The sequence below is a fragment of the Lycium barbarum genome, chromosome 2 (assembly GCF_019175385.1).
Source record: "Lycium barbarum isolate Lr01 chromosome 2, ASM1917538v2, whole genome shotgun sequence".
NCBI lineage: Eukaryota > Viridiplantae > Streptophyta > Magnoliopsida > Solanales > Solanaceae > Lycium > Lycium barbarum.
Window position 1 is genome coordinate 7,307,686 of NC_083338.1, and position 26,373 is coordinate 7,334,058.

The window sequence follows — 26,373 nt, forward strand, 5'->3', positions numbered from 1 at the left end:
GGAGAAGGACTTAGTAGTTATAATCCTAGAGACCACTTCTATGAACAGAGATAATATGCATTGTCAGCATTTCTTTCTTTTACAGTTTGCTAATCTTAAAAGTAGGATTGGGCCGATTGGCTAATGCTTTCCTAGTTCTTTGATCTTCCTACTCTCTTCTGTCTTCCTACTTGGAGTTTACTATTTGTCTTTTAGCTGAAACCTTCAATTCTAGTTGACATCAACATCCATTTGCATTTTGGGTTTCTTTGATATGTATACTAGAAAGTGTTTGCAGCCACTATTTGCCCATGATTTTGTCAAAGTTGGTGAAAGTGTTTGGAAATGTATCTGTTATATGCTACTGAAACATAGATGTATTGTTTCTTTCTTGAAATATCCCAGTATTTTTATTCGTTTTGATAAGTAAAGCAATCGATTGATGAGAAGCTGCATCAAGTGGGTGCAAACATGAACAAGCAAAAACCCAATCACGAGATGCAGGGAACTGAGGAAATCTAACAAACTGTCCATGACATGTATACTTGACATGTTTCATAGAAAGCCAAAAAACAAGCATTTCAATTTCAGCTTGTCTGAGCGTATCTCTTTTCCATCGAAGCACCTTTTATTCCTTTCGAGCCAAAACCCAAAAAGAAAAAGAGCAAGATGAGATGGTATACCACATGCTTCTGCAATATTTAGCCAGCTTCCGTTCAGGCCAACAGCAAAGTAACTACTTTACTGACTTTGGCACTACCCAAGCCAATCGAGATAGATTTATAAACATGTCTCGGGTTTGTTTGGTCAGCTAACAATGCAGGAGATGGTGATCTATATATATCTTCTTCTTCTTCTTCTGCTTCATTCTCTGGAAAAAAACATCCGATTGCTAATATTATAATCCCTCTTTTGCAAATTACACTAAGTTAAGCAAGCATCATTGGCTGCAATCCGACTAAACCCATTATCTTAGATGGAGATTTCTCTTCCAATTGGATCTCCAAGGCCAGGGAAGTGACAGTGCATCAACCGAGAAGATTGTAGCTTTAGCGCCCCTGAAAATTTCCCTAAGTTTGAGTATTTTAAATTGCGCTAACAATATTGGAAATATTGTGTTTGCGTGCCAAGAATACATGTTAATGATGTAATCTACTTTTCTTGGTAGCTATAGTTTTGGGCTCATCATTTGTGTTTGCTCTCTTGATCATATGCCATGCCATGGATGTTTCTTTCAATCTTTATACCGCAAACAGGTTAATGATAGGCTGTTACTTTTCTAGTTTCTTATACTCATATCTTTGTCTTGTTCGCTTTCCATATCTTTTGTTGTATTGATATATGTACTGAAACCTTTTGGCACTATGGCAGCCCTCCATTTGCTGAAGTATTTTCTGTTCACAACTAGGAATCTAACGTGCTGTTGGAACTCTCTTTTTGGTAGTTCCAGTAGCATGGCTGTTGTGTTGCTGGTTCTCTGACTATGAACCAAAAACTATCAGTACTTTTAAGTTTTAATGGCATTAAAATGGGCAGAGGCAACACTAATTGTAATTTGCAATTACTATACCGATATTCCACATATCCATGGCTTTCATTATGTCCTGCAATAGTTGTTGAAAGATAGGCATATATATTAATTTTATGCGATTTTGAGAGTTAGCTTGCATTGTGCTTCTTGTATGTGTGCTAGGAAAAATATGTCAATTGACACCCATTTGCTTGAAAATTAACTGTTTAGATAGGTAAAATAAACTTCTTTATGTATATGTTGAGTCCCCTTAAGTTCTTATTTTTTTGTATTTGGACTCTTTTAGTGAAAATTTTGGCTCAGCTATTAAATGTATAGTTAGCACTTCGTTTATGCCTTGTTCTTTTGCTCTCATCCGTTGTCTCTTTCTCTTGACATATTTTTTTTTTATTTCCCGCCCGGTGTTCGGTATCTGCGTTGGAGCTCGACTATATCCAGATTTGCGCCGCGTATGGCCTCATTTGTGGGGAAGGGCTCCCTACCAAGGATTTTTCTATACCCAGGCTCGAACCCAGACCTCTGGATAAGGGAGGAGCAGCTTCATCCGCTGCACCTCATCCTTTAGTGGTCTTTCTCTTGACATATTTTTCCTATGAAATGTCTCATAAAATATATTTACCCGTGAGACAGACATATTACATTTTTATCATTGTCACTCATTACTTGGAAAGACGATAGCTATAAGGAAGAATGTTGAAATATTCTGGAGAGCTGGACTAGATTTGGAAGGCTATTTTTTGTTTTTCATAATTCATTTTGCATTAAATTCCATGGTCACAAGGCTCTTTTGTTGTTCACGCTTTTTCCAATTTGCACCTCGGCAAATGGCTATTCTTACGGTAAGATGATAAAGTATAAAAATAAAAATAAAAAGGGTACACAAATTACAAAACAGTTCATATTAATTTGATAAGTGGATTATCAACTTGAACGGTTCAACCACCATTTAAGCCTAGACGAAAACGAAAGAGCACTTAATGGGCTAGGGTGGCCTCATTTCGCCTTATCAATCCCAGGAAAACTGCGAATATAGGCCTAGATTGTTTGTACAGATAGACTTTTTGGGCGCAGAATAAGCTACATATCTACTCCTGACTCCATATCCATAAAGGACTTGTTCGGAGATAAAATAGGGGGCCCTAAAAAAGAAAGAGATATTGAATTTCTTCCACCGAAACTGTACGAGTAGTGAAGAAGTATAGAGCACTTTAGTTGGTTGTTGAACAACGGAACAGAAAAAAGAAATTCCAAGGAATCCAAAAAAGTGAAAAATTGGATCTATGTCCAACGGATTACACCTAATAAGAAAAGGTCTGAATGATCAACTCTGCAATCAGTTATTAGAATCAACGGAAAAGGGCCAAAATTACCCCTGAACTTTAAGAAATAGTTCATCCATACCCTTCGTTATACTTTGGGGCCAATTATACCCTTACCGTTATACTGTGGGGTCAATTATACCCTTATGTCTAACGGCTGCCACGTGGCATCATCCCAGGCCTTCAAAATAATTTTTTACCCACTAAAATAACCCAACCCGACCCGAATTTTTTTTTTCCAGCCAAACTAATACGGACCCAACATTATTTTCCCCTAATTTATTTCCCTTCAAAATTATTTTCCCCTCATCTATTATTCCACTCTTTTCTTCTATTATTATGAGCCCGTTTGGATTGGCTTATAAGCTGTTTTTAGCTTTTTTGAGTGTTTGGCTGACCAGCTTAAAGTATTTTTGTACTTAAAATAAGCTCAAAAAAATAATTGAGTCCATTTGACTTAGCTTATCTAAAGCAAACAACTTATAAGCCAAAAAAAATAAGTTGGACAACCCCAACTTATTTTTTTTGACTTATAAGCTGTTTTCAGCTTAAAGGCATAAGTCCATCCAAACAGGCTCATATGTCATCTCTACCTTCTATGTCAATTAAGAAACTTGTTGATGGTTTTACCTTATCAAAGGAAAAAGAAACTTGCTGATGGCAACATATATATTTGGTGCTGCAGTCGCTGTGTAGCCATTTACTGCATATAATGCAGCCTATCTTTTGCAATTTATCTTGAGTTATGCAGGCAGCATGAGTAGCCAACCAACCAAAACAAGCATTTAACAGATTGTTTTGTTAACCACTCTATTCCAGTTTATTCATTGTCACGACCCAACCCCGTAGGCCGTGACTAGTGCCCGATCTGGGCACCCAGACACATCTATCAAATGCTATCTCAGATTTTATTAACCGTATTCCAGTATATAGCATAAGCCGACAAGACTATATTTTAAATTTAGATAATTTCCAGAAAAATTTCGGCAGAGTTTCCTTTGTTTTACGGACTATCCAATATACCCTACGCACAGAAAATACCAACAAAGGCCACACAGGGCCAACAAAGCAACATTTAAACATATGCAGACCGGCCGCCGCGGCGAATGGGATCGCCCAAACACAACATATACACGCATTCATACAGGAAGACCCCCAACCCACAAACATGTCCACAGACCTCTAAACAGACCGACAGAATCATATGACGGGACAGGGCCCCGTCGTACCCCTGAGTGACGTACATTTATACAATAGCAGGAGACTGTACCAAAAATATAGGCTCCGGATAAGAGAGCGCCTCAGAATAGCAGAATAAGATCCTAAGCGGGCGGATCAGCGAACCTGTCGTATGTACCTGCGCGGCATGAAAACGCAGCCCCCGAAGAAAGGGGGTCAGTACGAAATATATACTGAATATGTAAAGCCTGAAGTAGAGAAACCAAAATCATAACCGGAAACAGAACGAACAGAAAGGAATGCAAAAATCCAGAATACCAAATGCATATTTCAAAACATAAGAAATGTGTACAGAAACATATGCCATATCATGTCCGGCCCCCGCCAAGGGACTCGGTAGACAGAACGTGGTCACCCTCCCGACGCTGGTGCCACAACACATAAGGATCAGAATAGGGGATAACCCCATAACATAGCATGTCATGTCAAATGGCCATATCGGATCATATCATATCATATCAAAATAGTGTACATGGCACAGCATACTCCACAACCCATGTACACGTATACCTGCCCCCTCACCATCGAGGCACGGCGAACAATGCAGAGGAATACGCTTGACAACATATCCTGGCCCGGGCTCAGTGTGGGAAACATTGGGGCATCCACGAGTGGAGTAGTGAGAAACTAAATGCAGTTAAAATATCATAAATATTTTCAGAGACTCGATGAGGCATATCAATGACAAACCAATTCAATGAAGTCAGACGGGATCATAATAAGTGAGTTTCGGATGTCATACTGAATTACAGAAGCATAACATTTCTGAAGTCGTTCCGAGTGCCAAAACAATTTATAAGACTTAATGAATTATTTAAAACAATTTTTTTTTGTTTAGTAGTTAAAAGAGTAGTCAGAACATTTCTTTCCAAAAACTGCTCGAAAACGAGCCTTAAGTACAATAAGGGTAAAACCGGGACTAGTGGTCCCACCTTGGGACAAGCAAGGCGGTGGGCTCAAATTACGCATTTTAGGCTTATGGGGTCACCTACGAAGGTTCTACGGACATTTTATAACTTTTCATAAAGTTTGGGGAAGGTTTGCATAATTTTCAAGAAAGCATACAAAAAGGGTTCAATTCTATTGAATGAAAGAGGGATATTTTCAAATGCGGATTCCGATGAGCAGAATATTTTCCGAGGCTCGAATCCGATCCTAGTACACCTAGGACATGCCAAAAGAAGAAAAGGGATAGCTTTACATACCTCGAACGCACTTCCAAGATAGCCAATCTAAATCTACGCCTCGGGCTCCCCAAGTTCTACAATTACGCCAACGAATACCAATCATTAGCTAAGGGCACTTAAGCCATTCATTCCAAACTAATCATTAAATTCTACAGAAAATTCGACAGCACTTCCCCTGTAAATAGGCCATCCCGAGAATTATCTCGCTCAAAATCAACAACAACAACCACAATAACCAACCTAGTAACATTGATAACCAATTCGAAAGGCAAAATAATAATAGTAACTCTCTTTTACATCATTCAACAACTTTCATAAATTCAGCTCGACGACTTACCTTCAAGCCAACATCGATGCTTATATATTTAAATACTAACCCGAATCCATACCAACAATACTTAAAGACATTCTAAGCAATTCATACAACATTTCCAACAATCCAAAAATTTTCCCTTCCTTTCCACATAATGTAACTCTTCCATTCTAAATACACACCACCCAACTAATATCAACATTTTTCCATATTCATTAACTAACTCAAGATTACCCAAACATATTTCAATAACATTTTAAACAATATCCAAGGATTCAAACCATTCCGCCCATTTCCATATTCCATTCGAAACTTCTACAATTGCAACGAAACTACCAAATCGCATTGTTTTCTTCCAAATTCATTAATAACAACCATAGTTCACATTTAGCATCTTACTTTCATAATTGCATAAAAATTATATAAAAATCACATAATTTCTCATAACAACATACAACCAATTTCAACACCAACTCAACTCGTTAACCCTTTATCTACGTCATCAATGTCACAACGACACCTCTAACAAGCTAAATAAATTTTAATTCACCATTCTCTTTCATTACTATGGCTCACGGCCACACTCCTCTTCACACATCCACACGATCTCTATAAAGTTTCTAACCATTAATTTCCTTCATTCTCATCACATAACCCATGATAACAACAACAATAATCATATGAACATAATCATACCCTCAATCCTTTCAATTTAGCAAGGATAACAATATGTCCATAACACAACTTTAAATTTAACCATTTAATTCCTACATAATGCTACTAAAATCAATTCCTCATTCTTACTCAAAACACCCCCCTTACACGGCTCAATTTATAATTCAACATCAACATACATAACCCGTTTGTATTCAACACACATCTACCAAACTATACAAGTCTAAACTACCTCCAAAACATGTAGAAAAGAATTAAATCTTACCTTAGAGACAAGCTCTAATTTTTCACCATGAAATGTCTTCAAGAAAGCCATGGCCGTGAGTTGTCATGGCTACCATGAGCTCCATCTTTTTCCTCCTCTTGATCTTCAAATCTCTCCAATTAATTGTGTAGAAGGGGGCAAAAATGGGCTGGCCGTGAACAGTGCCCGTGAACAGTGGCGCCGCCGTGAACAGTGGCGCCGCTGTGAACAGTCGCCGTGAACAGTGCCCGAACCCCTCTCTCTCTCTCTCTCTCTAGGCTTGAGAGCCCCTCTCTCTAAAACCTAATTTGCAAGATTAATTGTAGTGTTGTCATCCACTTATGCTCATTTATATAATCTTTACAAAGTGGACATGTGTCAATTTTCATGACATGTGTCCATCTTTATTCAAGGCCAACCAAATCTCGCCACGTGTCGTGGGGCCCACTTTCGATAATTAAATTAATTCCTAATCTCCAATATTAATATTTTTATGCTAAATAAAATTTATAAGCAATTTTTGTGATAATCAAAGTTGAAAATTAAAAGCTCTTATTTCATGTCCGAAAATAATTCCGCTTTTAACTTGAGTCGATTTGCTTGCGGATAATTCGTCGTATAAATGTACGGGGTATAACATTCATTTAACAGATAATTTTGAAGGGAAATAGATGAGGGAAAAATAATGTTGGGTCCGTATTAGTTTGGCTGGAAAAAGAAAAAAAATCGGGTCGTGTTGGGTTATTTTAGTGGGTAAAAAATTATTTGAGGGGAAAAATAATTTTGAAAGCCTGGGATGATGCCACGTGGCAGCCGTTAGACATAAAGGTATAATTGACCCCATAGGGGTAAGGGTATAATTGGCCCCAAAGTATAACGAAGGGTATGGATGAGCTATTTCTCAAAGTTCAGGGGTAATTTTGGCCCTTTTCCGTAGAATCAATAGGTCTTCAAACTGTTCATTCGAAAAAATTGAAACTCTTCTTATTTTACGATCATATTAGTTTCTTTAAGGTCTGCTCCACAAAGGGAAAAAAAATCACCAACAATCCACAAGTTCTCAGCTCTTAGTTTTGTTGTTTGATATTTTGGAGATGATTTCTCTAAAAGATATTCACCTATTAGGATAAGCAGTGGCAGTTGTTCGTCATACTTTCCATATTTATGAAACACTTATCATAAGAAATTTATCTCATAGATCAGGTGATCATCAAAGAGAACAAAACTGATCAGTAATAATGAAACACACAAAACCCGGACTACACAATTCGTTTCCAAAAGAGGAAGCTTAACATTATCGACTGAACTCACAAGGAAGGGAAGAGTTAATCCGGAGTGACATCTGACGTTCAAAATATCAGAGCAAACAGAGGTCATGGATCGAGTCTCACTGCCACCCATTATCAAAAAGAATTTCATAGTAACATTTGATGTTCAACATATCAGACATTCAACTTTTGTGAATCCAAGATGCACCAATGGCCATGAGATAAAATCCAAATAGTAGTGTTTTGTTTAATTAAGTAGATATTTTTACAGTACACTTTTGTTGCACCAATGGCCTATGGAGTTGGGATTTTTTGGTCTCATTCTTGGTAATTCAGATACTTATTTTTCAAGTTTATTCCTTTTTATTTTCATTTTTTATGAAGTTACCAATCTTCTACTTTAAAATGCTCAAACAAAATGACCATACAGCGCAACAATTTTTAAAATAAAATATAGATGATACAAACTCTCAACTTTAAATGAAAAAGAAGTGACAATTTTTCATACAAAGAAATTATACATCCCAAAGTACAGAACAGCCTATCTTTTCTCTTCTTTCATTCTCTGTTGTTTTGAGATACGAAGACAATATGCAAATTGATTACCAAACTAATGCTTCTCTCGCAATATTCCAAAATAGTTGCTATGCTAACTCTATCATGTGGCAGAAAGTACTTTCCATTTCTTTCAAGAATGGTGTCGGGGGCGATGAAAGGGAGGAATAAGATGAAAGTCCGGGAATACTGCTCCAGTATCAAGATAAGTTGGGGGAGTTAGAACAAGAGTTCACCTAGAGATCTAACACGTACACCCTATATGTGCGACAACACGAGAGTTGTGACATCCATAATTTCTTTCATCTGTTGTCATTGTCCTTCTGGTTTGAGTACAGCTTTCAACCTGCGGAATAGGAAAGGTGGCGAAGAAAAACATTAGAAAAAATACGCTGAAAAAGAAGGATTTCATAAACCTGCTTGGGATGTAAAATGGCGTTGAAAGTTGTATAGCAAAAGGTGATAAAACAGAATTCATGAGACCAGAAATGAGTTAGGATATAATTGTTGAGTTAACCTATGAGTTTGGCAACAGTCTCCCATTATACATCTTGTCAAGTAACTTCCGTGCATCTGGCCGCCTAAGAAGACCTTTATTATTAGGTAGACCAGTTCCCAAGCAAACAGGACATACTAGTTTCCCTCGTCCTGCATAGCCGATAAGAAAAATGTCATTACGTTAGTATTCAAGATAAAATAAACGGAATCATTCTGAAAGCAAAGATCATAATGCAAACGATTATCAAGTAACGGAAAAGACTGTCCATTAAAAGGACTATTGATGGCACGTTGGGTTGGAGTATTTCAAGGTGCAAATGGAGCCATTCTTGTTTTGTGATTCAATAAAGAGAACCCTGCATCTAACAATATTTAAATTTTGGTTTTGTGCAGGGACTATTTAGAGGAACTTATTTCTCAGCAAGCCAGAAATATATGCACAGATAAATAGGAACAGCTTCAAGATGTAGAAGTTAGATATACTAACAACATACCATAACAATTGGGGCATTCAGTGAACTCGTAAACATCTTTAGCTCGTTTTCTGTTTAGAGCTTTCCATTTTCCTGTACCACCACACATATCACCTAAATAAAAAACAAATGACCATCTTAAAGTAGAATAGAGCACTAACATAAGTTATGCATACACTACATAGATAACATGGTGCTTTATTTAAATTGGGATATAAAATTCTTTGATTCTATTGTCCTTGATAGAAAAGACATGTTTCGTCCTTTGGTTAGTTAGATAACATAGTGTTTCATTTAAAAACAGTTTGTTTAGGTATGTTGTTTAGGTGGTTGTTCCCTAGGGGCAACGCTTCTCAAGTTTATTTAGGATAACTTCGAAAAGAAAAGTTCCTTGAGGTTCTTGTTTCCATCTTCAACACTTCAAAAGCAGAACTTTTTGGATAAAACATTAGAACCTCAAATACTCGGCGATAAAGTACTACTGACTCACCATAAAAACTTCAAAACTTTCGCCAAGTCATTACATATTGAGTTACATGTTACACCCTCCGGTTCAAAATAAGTGTCCACTTACATAATCAAGAAGGAATTAACTTTATTTTTTCAAATGTGCCCCTATATACTTAAGGCAATAAATAGGCAAGACTCAAGAGTCTTATTAATTAAGGGTAGTTTAGTCAAAATACTTATTTTTTTCTAAGAGTTAGTACTTTCCTAAGGGGTGTGAAAAGGGCTAAGTGGACACTTATGTTGAAACGGAGCGAGTAGTTACTTTTGTTAACTATGCGGTGCCTTTCTGTTATATTTCAAAGATTTTAGCACAAACAGATATACTGGATCCTATTTTTTTATAAGGGTATTAGATTTGGTTATAGTGGTTTCAGTTTAAATTATTTTGGGATTATAATATGAAAATCTAATTTTCTAGTCATGGAGAAGCATAAGAAAAGTTCTCCCATAACATCTTGTTACTAAATGTAATAGGATTGGTAGGATGAAGCAAGCAAAACGGGAAACAATATACACTTACAAATTATAGCGCCACTACCCCCACAATTCCTACAGCCAGGACTTTCATTTCCATCTAAGGCAATTGCTTTCTGTTCAGAAGTCGGGTTTCCAGAAGCAGTTATCAGAGCTGCCGTCGAGCATAGGCAAGTCAGACACAATCTCCGTGAGACTGACGTTTGAGGTTTCTGTTCCGAAAAGCAACAGCACTCGAATCAATAAATATAATCAGATGGTACTTGTAGCATCACTATGAACATATAGTTCCTAGTTTGAGACAAAACAGTACAATGTCAATTTTATAGTATTTAATACTATTTGGAGTGTCAAACAATGTTTTTCCTTGCTATACTTTTCTCAAACATTTTTAATTTTTTTAATGATAAGCATTCTGTTTTTTCATAATGATAATCCTGCAAAACTAGTGCATTTTTGGAGGAACTGACACGAGTGTGCCAGCATTTTTGAAGAGTCCTAGCAACATGGACTCCAACTACTTACAGGAAAATTCACGTGTCCATGATAAAATTAATTATTAAAGACCTTAAAATTTCTGTTGTAATTGATTATAAAGTTGAACAACAGTGTAGGGATCAAGTAGCTCAGTTGGTTGGCTACCTGAGCTTTCACCTTGTTGGTGAAGGTTTGAATCCCCATATTGTAATCCCCTACCCCACTATGTAATTAAAAAAAAAAAATTGAACAATAGTGACATGTATATCATCCAAATACATATTCTGAAGTTTTCCCATTAATGGAGGAATAAGACATAAATTTACAAAAAGAAAAAGCAGAATTTCCACAATCATCAATAAAACAACAACAACTAAGCCTCAGTCCCATACAAGTCCGGGTCGGGTATATGAATCCCCCACTTCTTCGTTTAAGCTCATTTAGTATCATCATCAGTGATCCAATAATTCAAAATATTAGCATCCCGTCAAGAAGTAGTAAGAAGTTACAAACCTTTACCTCCACAGGCTCATGTGAATGCTCAGAAGAAACTGAAGCACAACTCTCATCCTCTGAGCTGCAGCTCACACGAAAATCTACCCTCTTCTTCAAATTTACTACCATTTACAGAAAAAACAAATATTACTCCCAAGTACCAACATTTTTTTCACACGAAAAATTCAAAAGGGGTCATCAAAGCTACTAATTTTAAGCAAAACAACAACCCCAATGAGAAGGAACAACCAAGAATGACTTTAACCAGTCTAAGAAAGGCAACAAATAATACACCCCAATTGCATTTTTCAACTGTATATCAACTTAAACTGCTTGGAAGAACACCTGGAGTTCCACATCAAAAATTCAAAAGGGTCTAAGAAATATACAAACTTTCAACCAAATTTACCTTCACCAATCCAAAACAGTAAAAACTAAAGTTCCACTTTGAGATTTTATCTGTCTACAGAAGTAGGATCAAGAAAACTACAAAATTTGAACCAAACACCAACAAAGAAAAAACATCCCAAGTAGAGTACAATAAAAATTGACCTTAACTAATCCACACCAAAAATCCAGCTATGTATAAACTTACATTGATATAAAGAAGAAGATTTGGAGTTTAAGTATGACCCCCATATAGCTGAAGAAGTGTGAAATGAGAGGTGGGAAGCCATCTCAAACTCTACATATACACTCTCTTACAGTAAGTAACGAAGTTGAGATTTTTAGGAAGTTGAGATTTTTAGGATGATATTTGAAATTTAGAAGCTAAAAGAAGTACCAAAAACGTCTTCAAAAGCACCAACTTTCGACAAAAAACAACCCCAATCAGGAGGAACAATCAAGAATGACCTTAACCAGTCCAAAAAAAAAAAAAAAACAAGCAAACACGTATATCCCAATTGCATTTCAACTGAGTATAATTTAAACTGCTTGGATAAACACCTGGAGTTCAACAACATCAAAAACTCAAAAGGGTCTAGGAAAATACAAACTTTCAACCAAAATGACCATAACCAATCCAAAACAATAAAAACTAAAACTCCACTTTGAAATTTCATCTCTATGCAAAGTATGGTCAAGAAAACTAATATTTTGAACCAAAAACCAAAGGGGTCTAGGAAAAATACAAACTTTCAACCAAATTTATCTTCACCATTCCAAAACAATAAAAACTAAAGTTCCATTATGAGATTTCATATGTATACTTAGGGTCATGAAAACTACAAAATTTAAACTAAAAGCCAACCAAAAAAAAAAATCCCAAGATTTAAAGTACAATAAAAAATGACCAAAAATCCAGCTATGTATCAACTTACATTGATATAAAGAAGAAGATTTGGAGTTTAAGTATGAGTCCCATAGAGCTGAAGTAGTGGGAAATGAGAGGTGGGAAACCATCTCTCTCTTTATCTTTTTCTTTCTATCTCTCAACTTTCTACATATACACTCTATTACAGTAAGTAAAAAAGTTCAGATTTTTCAAATGATATCTGAAAGTTTGAAGCTAAAAAAAAGGTCTTTAAAAATACCAACTTTCAATAAAAAAAAAAAAAAACCCCAATCAGGAGGAACAATCAAGAATGACCTTAACCAGTCAAAAAAAAAAAAAAACAAATAAATGTATCCCAATTGCATTTCAACTATGTATCATCTTAAACTTCTAAAAAGAACACCTGAAGTTCCACATCAAGAACTCAAAAGGGTCTACGAAAAATACAAACTTTTAACCAAAAATGACCTCCAACCAATCCAAAATAATAAAAACTAAAACCCCACTTTGAGATTTCATCTATATGCAAAGTATGGTCAAGAAAACTACAAAATTTGAACCAAAACCAACAAAAAAGAAACATCCCAAGAAGAGTACAACAAAAATTTCAAAACGGTATAGGAAAAATACAATCTTTTAACTAAATTTACCTTCACTAGTCCAAAACAATAAAAACTAAAGTCCCACTTTGAGATTTAATATGTATACAGATTACAGGTGTAAGAAAAAAAAAAAACTTTCAACCAAATTTTCTTATATGCTTGTAAGAGTTGTAACTACAACTTTATCAGCATTTTGGTGCTGGCCTTTTGGTTTCTATACAACTTTATCAGCAGGGTCATGGAAACTACAAAATTTGACCCAAAAACCAACCAACAAATACAATAAAAATGACCAAAAAACTAACTGTGTATCAACTTACATTGATATAAAGAAGAAGATTTGGAGTTTAAGTATGAGCCCCATAGAGCTGAAGGAGTGGGAAATGAGAGGTGTGAAGCCATCTCTCTCTTTGTTCTTTCTTTCTATCTCTCAACTTCTACATAAACAATTCTATTACTGTAAGTAAGTAAAAAAGTTGAGATTTTGTTTGTTTTTTATATGAATGAAAGAGAGGGAACCAACATGGATAAACCTTAGCCTCTAATTTCTGTCTGAAACTCTGGAATATGAATATTCAAAGTTTGTTTTATTATGTTTTGTCCCCCTAATGTTTAGATAGATGACTTCTGGCACCCCCAACTCTCAAAACATTTCTCCAGCTAAGTTACTATCAAGTATCAACTCTCTAATAATTTTACTCCCTTTGTCCCAAATTCTTTTTATGGTAATTAACTTTGTCCTGAATTACTTGTCCTCGTGTCGAGAGTCTACTGAAAATAGCCTTCCTAACTCTCAAGATAGGAGTAAGGTCTGTGTATACTGTATCCTCCCCAGACCTTACCTAGTGGGATTTCACTCGATATGTTTTTATTGGTAATTAACTTTGTCCTAATTTATTTGTAATACTTTATTTTTTCAATTTCTCCCAAAAAGAATATATTACCTTTTTAATTTAGAAATCTAAGCAAAAGTTATTGGATTCGTCTGAACCCGTATCTAATATTGTAGTCTTCCTCCCCTTCCCTCTCCACAAAGGGAAGGCGTTGGCTTGATTGCCCGCGACTCCCGCTCAGCCTTTGAGCTAGGTTATGGCTCACCCACCCCCCAACCTAACCCCAACCCCAAACTCCTACATTTCCACTGCTTTGGAATGATATGTTTATGACACTCTGTGTCAGCGTATGATGTATTGGAAATATATTTGGTTGTACAGTCAAACCTCTCTATAACAGCATCGTTGGATTCGAAATTTTTTGTTTGTTATACATCTATAACAGCATTGACATTTAAATAATATTTCGTCGTTATAGGCAAAAAATATGCATAAAATTCAATGTTCATTTTTAATTGTCAAATTCTAAGCGTAATCATACTTTGTATAATGAAGGAAAATCTTTTAGGGCTCGTTTGGTTGGGGAACAAGTTATCCCGGGATAACTAATCCTTGAATTAATTATCCCGGGATTGTTATCCCACCCTCTATGTAGGATTAAAAAACACTACAATTCCGGGATAACTTATCGCGCGATTTTATCCCAACTAAACGTGAAACAAGACGGTACTAAATTTTTATCCCAAGACTATTTTTGCTTACCCATCATACCAAACGACCCCTTAATGATGAAAATATATATATTCATGTGATATTTTTTGTCATAAATAATGTATTAAAGGATCAAATATTTGGTCAATATCTCTATAATTATTATTGGTAATCATAGATACTAATTTTATAAAGATGATTAATCATTATTTACCAAAAAAAAAATTGTTGTTATATGGGGGTAATTTTACAAAGAGCATACTATTATAAATTTGGATATTGTTATTATAGGTAAAATGCTGTTATAAAGAAGTAAAATATAACATGAAAAATTAGTTCCGAAAAAACGTGGCTATTATAGAGAAATGTTGTTATATGCGAATGCTTCTAGTTGAAAGTAAAGAAGAAATGTTATATCTTTCTTAATATTGTTCTTCATTTAGTTTAATTTAAAGGCACTACTAATATTCTTTTAGTACTATTTGCTTTAACGATAAAAGACGTATATTGGAATCCATTTTGTTTATCTACTTGATATTACCCTTTTGGGAAGAGAAATTAGTCAACTTAAGGAACGCTTTCATATGCTTGATTGGCCTATATGACTTCTTAAAAGTTCCCTTAACTCAAGGAATTATCCCAAAACTTCAATAACTATGGTAGATATAGCACAATGATTTTGTTACTTCTATTGTTACATTGTTATGGCTAATTCCTTTTCTCAAACGAATGCAATTCTTCATTTCCCTCTAAAAAAAAGTTGAATTATGGATGACCAATGTATCAGATATTAAGATTTTGATTTAGCCAAGAGGCAGAGAAAAGTTCCACAAGCAAAAATCCGGTTTTCATAGGACTAAAGATCCTTTGACAAAATAATCAATAGGCGAGATAACAAAAAATAAAAATCCTGCAATACTAGTACAAATAATTTTGCTGCAAAATTTAACAATGACTAATTTTGCAGCAAAAACTTTTCTTCCTGTACTAGTAAGGTGTAAAAAACATCATAGCACAAAACAGCTACACAGAGCAGCTATAACACACATAATTAAGACATAATTAAAAGTTTCATATGCATAACATTCTAAGGCATCTAACTTTACCATCCCATTTACATTTAACAAAATGAAACAAAGAAAAAGAGAAGTTGGGGATAAGATCCCTTTGCCAGGTTTACAACAATTTGGTCACAATTTTTTTTAAGATACAGTGCGTCCATAGCAAAGACAAGAAAGATACAGATTCTTTCCCCATTTTTCCTGCACAGAAAATGAAAGTTGGACCACAAGTCAATAACTCGTTCATAATAAAACGATAACAGTACAGTATCTTTGTCCTAATTATATACTTTTAAACTACGGACTTAGCTACTAACAAAACATAACGAAAGCAAAAGATCTATTATAGGAGATATCAACTGGTTGGGACCAAGACTTAAAGTTGATGGTGTTACATTAGGAATATATCAAGACATACTAGTACATATTATCACGAGGCATGGATGAAGGTTCAAGAGAATTTTATAAAATATACGAGGTAAATTTCCTGAAAGTTCATTCTATCGGTATCACAAACCTACATAACTGACATAATACTGGTAGAATCAGTCAATCAGCAAACATAGCTTTACCCGGCAAGTAATGCTTACTCTTTTCTAAGTTAGCTCATCAACACTTTAGGCAAAGTAGAAATAACAAATTCACAAATATTACCTTGACATGTGTGCTGGGAAACTGGGATGTTCGCAGAGTTTCTTGAGTCTCGTCACCAGGTCTTCGGCGAGGTACACTCAGGATAAGGGCAGCTTGGTCTGCCGTAGCAGCTGTTGCCGTAATACGATAACCATTATCCCACCGCTTGTGAATGCCTTCACTGGGATAAAGGAAATCGAGCTCTACCACCTATTAAGCATTAAAAATCTCCACGTTACTAAAGCTAGCACTACTTTAGGCGGTAGGACGTCTTAGCAGATGTGATCAAAGTTTTCTACAAAATAGTACAGTAAGAGAAACTAATAATAGCTGCATTCACATTCAAGTTGACTGAGCACGATAGCTACTGTTACTCATTAACAGCTTAACTTTCCTTTGTCGGGGTTACCGGAGAAGAAAATGTATATATCTTTAAAATTGGCTCTTTAGGTTCTAGAGTCAACTCCCAAGAGTAACTTGGAAGTCATCTTCAAACAAAAAATTACCTTCTCTTTGCCAGTGGGCCTCTCTACCCCCATTGGGCATGTCGTCGTTGTTGTTTGCCAGTGGTGCACCACCTTCTCTTCTTTTCTTGTGAATAGTATTTCAGTTGTGATTTTTTTTTCTTTTTTCGCAACAATAGCTTTTTAATATTCTCTCCGCATAATAGATAAGATGAAAAGGTGTTGCTACCAAGCATTTAATTGATATTATTCATCAAAAAAAGATCTAAAAGATAGTGAAACTACTGATAGTTCAACACCAATTATGACACCCAAATACCCAATTTGAGATGAGTGAGAACCTCATAAGTGCAGAGTTGATATCAAGATTGCCTAATATATTAACAAAAATGTATGCTGCCTAACTCTCTCTAAATGTCTTATATAACATAGTTTTTTCAAAATAAAGAAATACTATATTTCTGTAGCAGGGAAAGTACACCAACCAATTAGTGGAGAGGATAAACTTAAAAGTTATATCTTCATTTCTTTTATAACCAAGAAATCTCCGGGGTCAGTGGCATGAAATTCGAAACTCGGGAACTGCCCACCCCTCTATTCTTCTACGCTTAAATACCAGGATTTTGTCTGCAAACGGTTCGAACACACGACGTGTGCCTAACACACACGTCACAGGCTACGCTCGTACCAACCACTAAACCAAAGCCCTTGGGAGGGAGGCAGTTAAATCTTCATATAAAAAAGGCAGCCCGGTGCACTAAGCTCCCGCTATGTGCGGGGTCTGAAGAAGGGCCGGACCACAAGGGTCTATTGTATCAAGAAATGGAACATTTTAAACATTTCTGTTACTTGATTCCCATGCGAACACTTCGTTCACAAGTCACAACACATAAACAGGAACTAGCTTAATCAAGATGCAACACAAACGGACTACATTTTTTCAAAAGACTTTTATTAAGTAAAAAAAATTACAAACGAACGGCAACAACGAGGAATGGACCTTTTCTCATTTCCTTATAGAAAAATCTTACTGCAACTACCCTTTTAGATCCTCAAGCCTACACTTCATGGGGGAACTTATCTGATAATTTTTCAAGGTTATCATAACGACAATAGTGGTAGGGGGAACAGGGCAGAAGGAATCAGGATAGCATAAAACACTAACACCATGTTAGATAATGTGTGTGTGTGTGTGTGTGTTAAAGAGAGAGGGACAAACAACCTGGTCACTGAAGCCTGAATTGCGTGACATAACAACAGCCCACCTAGAGCCAGCCGTTGCCATGGAGGTCACGTGGAACCCTTCCTTCCATTTCTTGCTTATCCACTTAAAGGGAAATGACTCACTGACTTTATAAGACTGTTGAGTGAACTGTGTTCCTGCAGAAGATGCCATAACTGTTATATACAAAGATAAAGAAAGTTCAGGACCTAGAGCAGCAACCTAAAAGCTCAAAGCTGGCATAATAGTCTGCATTTCCCTTTGCATAGGGAAAAAGACCAAACACTAATGTGATTCCCACAGGGCACAATACCATAACTCGTCTTCAGCACATTTCTGGCATGTAAGAATACTATGTCAGACACAACTATGTCTGTATCAGTCACCAAAATTACCAACTTTTTTTCTAATAAGTAATCAAGTTAATTTTATAACAAATTACCAATTTTAAAATGTAAGGCAATAAAAGATAACTGGCTGTATTCTCTAAAGGTGGGGTAAAAGATCAAAACAAACACAAAGAATTAACCTACAGCATGTTAAAGAAAACCCACCTTTTGACATTACTACTAAAGAGCTTCCATTGGTGGCACCAGCAAGAGAACTAATATAATAGTTCTTCTCCCATTGCTCCATAATCCACTCCTATAAATATGCATTAGAAAGATTAGATAATTACATCTGAAGTTAAATAGCCGCGCACCACCTGAAGACTACATGGAAATTCTAATTACCTTGTGTAAGAAGAAAGGCGACAGCTCATAAACTTGGCTGGTGAAGTTCGTTCCAGCATCCATGATAATAGCCCATAAGCTAGAACAGGATGCTACACAACTTATAGACAAACCATCCACAGACCCTTTCTCCACATGCTGTGCCAATCTTGTGTCTGCTACATTATAGTGGTACCTAAAAGAGTAATGATGTTAGTAGTAGGGGAAGTTGGGGTACAAAAGATTTTTTATCCCGTCAACATTATGGATTGAATAGGAAAGAATCATATCCTGATACCATGGAGCATAGACTAACATCAAAAAGATCATCCTGAAGAATATTTAGTGATTATGCCATCAGAAGATAAAGGACACTCCATGTATCCTTCTTATAAAATAGGTCAATGAGAATTGACTAAGGTACCAAGTTTGGAAGATATTTCTTTCTGCTACTACCACATCTAGCCTACAAGGAGTTCAAAATGAATTATCAAAAGAAGCACAAAATTCCTCTGCTCCCGAAGCCCAAGAAGTTGAAAACTCCCTGGAATATGGTACTTCAGCGATTTACGAATCTCTGCTAGGGGTAAGTTTCTTATTATAAGCAGCAAAAGCAGCTTCTCTACTTTCTATGCTGAATAGACGAAGCGCAAGATTATCAAGTTCCTCCACAATGACAATAGGAAATCAACATTGTTAAGTTAATTAAAAATTCCCCAATTTTCCCCGAATCTTATGAATGAAGAGAGAAGAGTTCTTTGCAACCTAACAAAGAGTGGAGCTACAAAACAAGATATCAAAAGCTGAATAGAAGCTTTAAAAAGACGAGAGCAACGAAACAACGAGCATACTCAACATCTTAAATCCACCAGAAACTGCCTGTAAGGGAAAAGATTGAGCACCAAGAAACAACTGAAGTTTCAAGCTTTACACATTTCTAGAAGTCGAGACACGCAACTTTTTGATGGATTGATACTAGTAAGTAGTAACAAAGTGATCCTAAATTATAGGAAGCACTGAACCTACTACTTTGGGTGTTTTACTACAGCAAACAGGTGATCCTATGACTTCACACCAATGCAATACCGATCACTAGAATGTTTTTTTAAAGAGAAAAGGGTCAAATTAGACCCTCTACTATTCGAAATTGAACAACTTTGTGCTCCATTATCAAATGCCTTACAAATAAGAGACAAATCATGTGACATGAAATACCTACCTCTGTTTCATTGGCTTTCTGGCATTGTATATTGAAATCCATTGTGTCGCAGGAACTCCCATCCGAATCTTCTTCTGAGGCTGCTCTTCTTCCTCGTTTAAAGTCAGTCTCCCACGCTTTTGCCCAACTTGAATAATCTGTAATGAGCCCATATATCACTAAGACATAATTCTTACAAACAGCAGCTTATATAAAATTTAGAGTGCTTACCTTTTGGGCACCGTCTGTGTTGATTGGCCTTATAGCAGGATCAGCTCCAAGCAAGCTTCCAAATAGAGAGATTAACTTTGAATATTTTGGTTCTTCATCAAATTTCATGTTAATTACTGTATCAAGAAATTCTCTAAAAGGTGCAGGGCAGAAGCAACACAGCATCTCCGGAGATGTTGCCATCTTTTTTTTGCAGACTAGAAATGATTTGTTATCACCCTGTAACTCAAAAGATAAACTTGTAAGAAGAGGATGCGGGGGCAGTTAAATGACTGAACAAACTGTATGCAGTGTAAAGACTGGAGAGAAGCAGGTAAAGCAGATACAGTACCTGATAGCCCTGCCATGGAAGCCTCCCTCGGTGAAGAAAAATTAACGTGTATGCAAGTGATTCCAGATCATCTCTTCTACTGGCAGTCCTTCCTAAGTGAGCATGCGCACTTGCATACCGAACAGTCCCTCTGAAATTGATAGACAGGAGTTAATACTGGGTAATATGTAAGAAAACTATGGCAGAAGATAGCAGAACATCAACACACCTGAATGTGTCAGGTCGCTGATCATATCCGACATGCTGCCCTTTTGAAGTGTCTCTCCACTTTGTGGCTGTACTTGGTAGATAAAATAATCAGGAAAAAGGATTATCAAAACAACAGACACAGAAACCTACACTAAGCTCTCTTACCCAGTCCCAAGTCAACTAGAAACAATTTCTTCTCTTGCGGTGTTGATGGCTGGCCAAGTAAAAAGTTTTCTGGCTTTACATCTCCGTGCACGTAACTGGTGTCAAGAAAAACAGTGCAATGATCTCCAATTAAAAATAGTTCAAAATTTCAGCAAACAGAAAGAACCAAAATGATTGCAAGGGGAGCGTTCATGCCCTTACTTATCGCCAAAAGGAAAAGGAAAAGAAAAAGGAAAGTGTGCATTCATACCCTTTTGCATGCAGCTTTTCCAAAATAGACAAAGACTCAACTGCAATACAAGCCACCATTTCTGCAGACATTCTGCAAAAGTAGGGATTTATGAGCAGAGCTCGAACATTTAACTGACATACATACATACATACATTAATTATCACAATTCAAAACTGAATAAGTTTGTCGAGGATATTCTTTCTTTTTCTTAGAAATAGACCTCGGAAAATCAGAATCTATTATATACACCACTATGAGCTGATCTTTATCAAGAAAAAAGCACCAGTGTATGAGGATGGATATTAAGGCCCAGTGTAAGTTTGATATTGGCATTACTAGGTAATTCATGTCAAACAAGTGGCGACTTAATTAGGACCATTTCTCGATTTGTGCATGTCATCCTTGATGAGGGGCCAGCTGATCTTCTCTGTCATTTCAAGGCTAATTGGTGACTTATTGAATGATGGTATCTCGGTTATCAATATATCATAATAAGCATTAATTACTGAAAGAATGTGAATACAACCCTTCTGGGAGGGTCTGATCTTCTCTGTCATTTCAAGGCTAATTGGTGACTTATTGAATGATGGTATCTCGGTTATCAATATATCATAATAAGCATTAATTACTGAAAGAATGTGAATACAACCACTTCCTGGAGGGTCTGACAATTTAAAAAAAAAAAAACTTTATTCAACAAGTATGATCTATACGAGCATTAGCTACTTACGATTGTCCAGAGGAATTCCATACATCCCATAAGCTAGGCCCTAGCATGTCCATAACCTGCATAGATGATAATAAGGTCAATATGCATAACTGTACATAATACTCATTTAATAGATAAAACAGCATTCACTAATTGAGAAAACATAGACCAGTACATTGAAAAGAGGTCCTAATCATGAACAACCACTTTCCTTGTAACTCCTCCGCCCATAAATATTATCCCACTAACATTTTGGGTATGTCTCAAAAATTTTATCCCATTTCAACAACCAGATCTTTTTTCTTCCAAACTATCTTCAACAGCAAGAAAATACTAGCAGAATCTTTATTACACAATTAAGAGAATAAGCTTCAAATGTACAGGATAGACAAAGTGACACTATATATACAACGGACAAAATATTTGAAGGAAAATGATATCTTTTTTTATAGTCGAGAAATCCCCAAGGACCAGTGGTGCACGGTTGGATAATGGCCCACCCCTCCACCATTCTCCACTTAAAAGGTAGGCTTTTGTGTGCAGCAAGGTTCGAGTCTGTGATGTGTGCCTAACTCACACATCACAAGTTGCGCTCTTACCACTAGACCAAAGCTTGGGGACTAGTGTCAAAGACAGTTTTTGAGGTCTAGGGCTAGAATCATAGCAAAACAAAATCAGTCCCCTCAAAAGGCTCTCATCCCGAAAAGAAAGTAAACAACTGCCAAATCAGTCTCACTCAATCAATCAATTGAAAGAGGGACTGGCTAAATAAATAAACAAAAAAATAAAGACGTCCATTGTACATTAGAGCTAATTGTTAGCTTATTAAAGAGCAGATATGAGACCCTCTTACAACTTGCAATGTCTCCTATTCATAGATCTGTGCCTGCCTTCATACAGTTGGATACAAAACTATCTATTTTTGCAACGGGAATTAAAGTAGATCTTTTAGGTGGATGAAAAATCGGACTATTCGGGGGAGCTGGAGCGGATAAAACAGAAATACAACACGCTGCATGCATATTATATTTAATTTAATTCTCTATGAAGGCTGAAATTAGAATGCTAAATAGGTCACAATCACTGTCCCAACTCACAATGTTGATGTTTCTCCTAATAATAAATATCCACAACCCAATTTCTTTATCCTCCATAATTACTGTAAGTAACGCAAATCTGCCTCAGTAAACATACCATGACATAATAGTCTCCGGCCCTTCCTTTATAATGCACTCTTGGCACTCCATGGCTGCCTCCAAGGGTACTGAACAAAAAAAAAAACGTTCAGTCCTGCAAATCTTCTTTCAATATAAGTCTACACAGTAACTTCAAAAGATATCAATCCTTACTTGTAAACTTGCCACTCATATGGAGGGCCATAGCTACAGCCTTTGCTATTTCGATGCTCAAACTTCAGTGCAACCTAGAGCCATAACAGAAAGTCAACGGGGTTTTCTTTTATCAGGTACAATGAGATTCATTAACAATTGTATCCAGAAGATGCTAAAACTTGATGTAAATCAGCCTTGTCAACAAGGAAAAAGGGAGGGGGGGGGGGGGGTATAGGTTTCGTAAGCAGCCGCGTTACCTCCAGAGCCAAGGGACCATTACTAGCACGTTCACTTCCACCAGTAAGACGGCGACCCAAAAACACCTGTCCAAAACCACCTTTACCTAACTTCCTTTCAACCTTATAAACTGGTGATCCTCCTACTTGCACCTGGGGAAAAAAAATCATGCAGAAACCAAAAAATGAGTAAAATTCCAACATTTAAACCAAAAATTTGAAAAATATTTAGAACACCACTAGAGCTCAATATTTAGCAGTTAAATTTCACACATGTCATCAGGTTTTTTCAGCTAACGAAGGTCGCGGTGAGGATGAGAATCACTTAGAAGGGCCATGGGCATCCTAAGGCTGGATCAAGCTATTTCCACCTACTAAATGCAGCTGTAATTGTATAATTACATTCGATCTAGTAAGTACCTTGCGTTAGAATTGAGAAATTCTAGGGCTTGGATGCTAGTATTCTCCTATTTATTTCACGAGCCGACCGACCAAATAGGAAAATTTATGTAGTGACCAAACATAGATAGCATTGCTAAAACATACTAATGACATCGATGCAATTATAACAATCCACTCAAGATCAACAAGGTACCAAATTTATTTTTTTCCAAAAAATAGTCTGAATTTAACAGAGAAATACATCATTTGTATGGTTCAAAACATAAAAAAATCCCTTCAAACACCTAGAACACCTAGCAAACAACACATCACTTGCTTCAAACAACAGGCCATAACATCAAAGATATTTAATTTTGAAGTAGATGATCGCGTATAAGAACTAGGCATGCTAATTTATTGTATAATACATATATTTGAATGAAGTGATGCAATCATAGACCATAATTGATATAAATACTTCATATAATCAACCCCAACTAGCATTTTTTGGGATTCAGATATATAAATTGATGATCGCCGATCTGCTCAGGGAAAAGAGAGGTGCTCTCATCTACCTGTGCAGTCCCTTTATTGTTAGCACTCAATCCACCACTCTCATCCCCCATCCATATATCTAGTGACTAAATAAAGATAGTAATGCTAAAACATATGAAAACATGTATGTAAGTAGGACTAATAGCATCAATGCAATCAAGAACAATCCACTCAAGCTCAACAAGGTACCAATTTTACTTTTTCCAAAAAATGGTCGGAAATTAATATAGGAAAAATCAAATACGTCATTTATATGGTTCAACACACAAAATCCCTTGAAATATCTGTCAAGCAACACATCACTTGCTTCACACAATAAGCTGCAACATCAAATTCAAAAAAAAATAAAAGAAGACAATCGCATATAAGAACTAGGCATGCAAATTTGTTGTACCAAACTAACTTCCCAGCAAAAATTGATGATCACCGACCTGGTCGACAATAGACAGCAAGGTCAACAAAGTACCAATTTTACTTTTTTCCATAAATGGCCGGAACCTAACATAGGAATACATCATTTTTATGGTTCAAAACACCAACAAAAAAAAAAAAAAAAAAAAAAAACTTGAAACACCTAAAACACCTAGCAAGCAACACATCACTTGCTTCAAACAACAAAGCCACAACATCACAATTATTTAAAGTAGATAATCAATGATCATGTATCACAATTTAGCATAGACCATAATGGATATAAATACTTCATATTAACACAAGTTATACTATGATCACCGACCTGATCAGGGAAAAGGGGAGTACTCTCATCTTCTTGAGCAGTCCCTTTATTATTAGCACTCAAACCACCACTCTCATCACCCATCTCTTCTCCTTCCTTAACCTCAACTTCTTTTTCCTTAACCTCAACCTCTTCTTCCTCCTCCTCCTCCTCTTCTACTCTAACAACCTTTTCTTCTTCTGCTAATGCTTTCGCCTTCGCTGCACGAGTCTTTATATAACAATTCCTACCACCACCAACACGCTTTTTCGTCGCGGTTTTTTTATCATCCACTACTACTGGAACACCGCTACCACGACGTATAACCCCACTACGCAACTCCCGCATTCTTTTTTACCCATATAAATTGATCCGATATCCGAATAATTGCACATCACTTATTTATGCTTTCTTCTTCATCAAAACCCTAATCATACCAACAACAACAACAACAACAACAAAAAAGTTCAGAAACACAACAAAACAAAGCTCGATCAAACTTTTATTAAATAATTAATTTCAATAATTGAAAAAATCGAAATAAAAAATACCTTTTTTTGGAGATTTTGATGCTTCACTTATATTCTCTTCATCAAAACCCTAATCATCCAAAAAAAAAAAAGCTCAAAATGCAACAAAACAAAACTCGATCAAATTTTTATTAAGTAATTAATTTAAATAATTAAAAAATTGAACAAAAAGATACCTTTTTTTTTGTAGATTTTGATGCGTCACTTCATTAAAACCCTAGATCATTCAAAAACAACAACCTCAAATCGTATAAAAAGGTTCAAAAAAAAGCTCGATCGAAGTTTAATTAACTGAAAATTTGTATAAAAATGAAAGAAAGGAGAATTTTATTTTTTTTGATTGCTAGGGTTTGTTTGTTTGTTCGTTCGAAAAAACTGTATATAAATCGATCTGTGATGCGCGTGAAAGTCGATGAAAAGATAGATAGAAGCGGTATTGGGTGGTTTTTTTTTTTTTGTAATATCTGCTTACCTAATTTTGTTTTTAATGAGTATTTTTTTTTTTTTTTTGGTAGTTTGGGACTTAATTTTGAGTAAGGTGAGAAGTGGGGGACCTATCAAGTAAATTTTGTATGTTTCCTTATATGGTAAGTAGGTGAGTTGGAGAAAGGAAAATCACTAGAACAGTAGGAAGTGGGTGTTATTTAAGTCCCTAAAGTTTACTGTATAAAATAATTTGGTCCTTTTAAATTGTCAAATTAGATAAGTTGTACAAAATAGGATTTGTGATGCCCGTGCATGTGATCAAAGGATAGTAATTTTAGAGAGAGAGAGAAAAGGTATCAATTGTCTTTTTTCTATCTACTACTTTATTTTAT

At 36.0% G+C, this 26,373-nt stretch overlaps 2 protein-coding genes and 1 long non-coding RNA gene across 8 annotated transcripts; all 3 read right to left on the reverse strand.

Annotated features, from left to right (window-relative positions):
- Nucleotides 1–3,697: 3,697 nt before the first annotated feature.
- LOC132626032 (uncharacterized) lies at nt 3,698–7,052 on the reverse strand. Its single transcript, XR_009577063.1, has 3 exons — nt 6,509–7,052; nt 5,274–5,329; nt 3,698–4,186 (listed from the first exon to the last, which is right to left on the reverse strand). It is a non-coding gene; the product is annotated as an uncharacterized LOC132626032 (long non-coding RNA).
- A 1,178-nt stretch (nt 7,053–8,230) lies between these two features.
- Nucleotides 8,231–13,644, reverse strand: LOC132626033 (protein PHOTOSYSTEM I ASSEMBLY 2, chloroplastic). Of its 6 annotated transcripts, none has more exons than XM_060340745.1 (6): nt 13,436–13,644; nt 11,262–11,359; nt 10,312–10,477; nt 9,303–9,395; nt 8,828–8,958; nt 8,231–8,656 (listed from the first exon to the last, which is right to left on the reverse strand). In XM_060340745.1, the coding sequence occupies exons 1-5, from the start codon at nt 13,515–13,517 to the stop codon at nt 8,828–8,830; spliced, it is 570 nt and encodes a 189-aa protein (XP_060196728.1). In that variant the 5' UTR covers nt 13,518–13,644; the 3' UTR covers nt 8,231–8,656. The 6 variants fall into 6 exon arrangements, with proteins under 6 accessions (XP_060196728.1, XP_060196725.1, XP_060196729.1 ...); XM_060340742.1 differs by having other exon boundaries at nt 11,256–11,359; nt 13,436–13,642; XM_060340746.1 differs by lacking the exon at nt 13,436–13,644 and adding an exon at nt 12,560–12,693.
- A 2,066-nt stretch (nt 13,645–15,710) lies between these two features.
- Nucleotides 15,711–25,986, reverse strand: LOC132626034 (casein kinase 1-like protein HD16). The gene is made up of 18 exons (XM_060340748.1): nt 25,732–25,986; nt 25,577–25,625; nt 25,047–25,452; nt 23,396–23,527; nt 23,157–23,230; nt 23,002–23,071; nt 21,829–21,884; nt 21,117–21,188; nt 20,867–20,961; nt 20,721–20,787; nt 20,513–20,642; nt 20,182–20,400; nt 19,972–20,108; nt 18,774–18,948; nt 18,594–18,684; nt 18,040–18,197; nt 16,375–16,563; nt 15,711–15,921 (listed from the first exon to the last, which is right to left on the reverse strand). The coding sequence occupies exons 3-18, from the start codon at nt 25,371–25,373 to the stop codon at nt 15,862–15,864; spliced, it is 2,052 nt and encodes a 683-aa protein (XP_060196731.1). The 5' UTR covers nt 25,374–25,452; nt 25,577–25,625; nt 25,732–25,986; the 3' UTR covers nt 15,711–15,861.
- Nucleotides 25,987–26,373: the final 387 nt, after the last annotated feature.

Bases quoted from the DNA above. Each gene is read 5' to 3' on its own strand.
- LOC132626034 (XM_060340748.1), bottom strand. From the start codon at position 25,373: ATGCGGGAGTTGCGTAGTGGGGTTATACGTCGTGGTAGCGGTGTTCCA. The intron at 23,072-23,156 runs GTAAGGATTGAT...TTTTTTGTTCAG, and splicing joins TATGAGTGGCAAGTTTACAA to TACCCTTGGAGGCAGCCATG. The intron at 20,401-20,512 runs GTACTGTATCTG...TTTGAGTTACAG, and splicing joins TTCCATGGCAGGGCTATCAG to GGTGATAACAAATCATTTCT.
- LOC132626033 (XM_060340742.1), bottom strand. From the start codon at position 13,517: ATGGCTTCACACCTCTCATTTCCCACTCCTTCAGCTCTATGGGGCTCA. The intron at 11,360-13,435 runs GTAAGTTGATAC...TGTAAATGGTAG, and splicing joins ATCTTCTTCTTTATATCAAT to TAAATTTGAAGAAGAGGGTA. The intron at 8,959-9,302 runs GTATGTTGTTAG...TCGGCTATGCAG, and splicing joins TGAATGCCCCAATTGTTATG to GACGAGGGAAACTAGTATGT.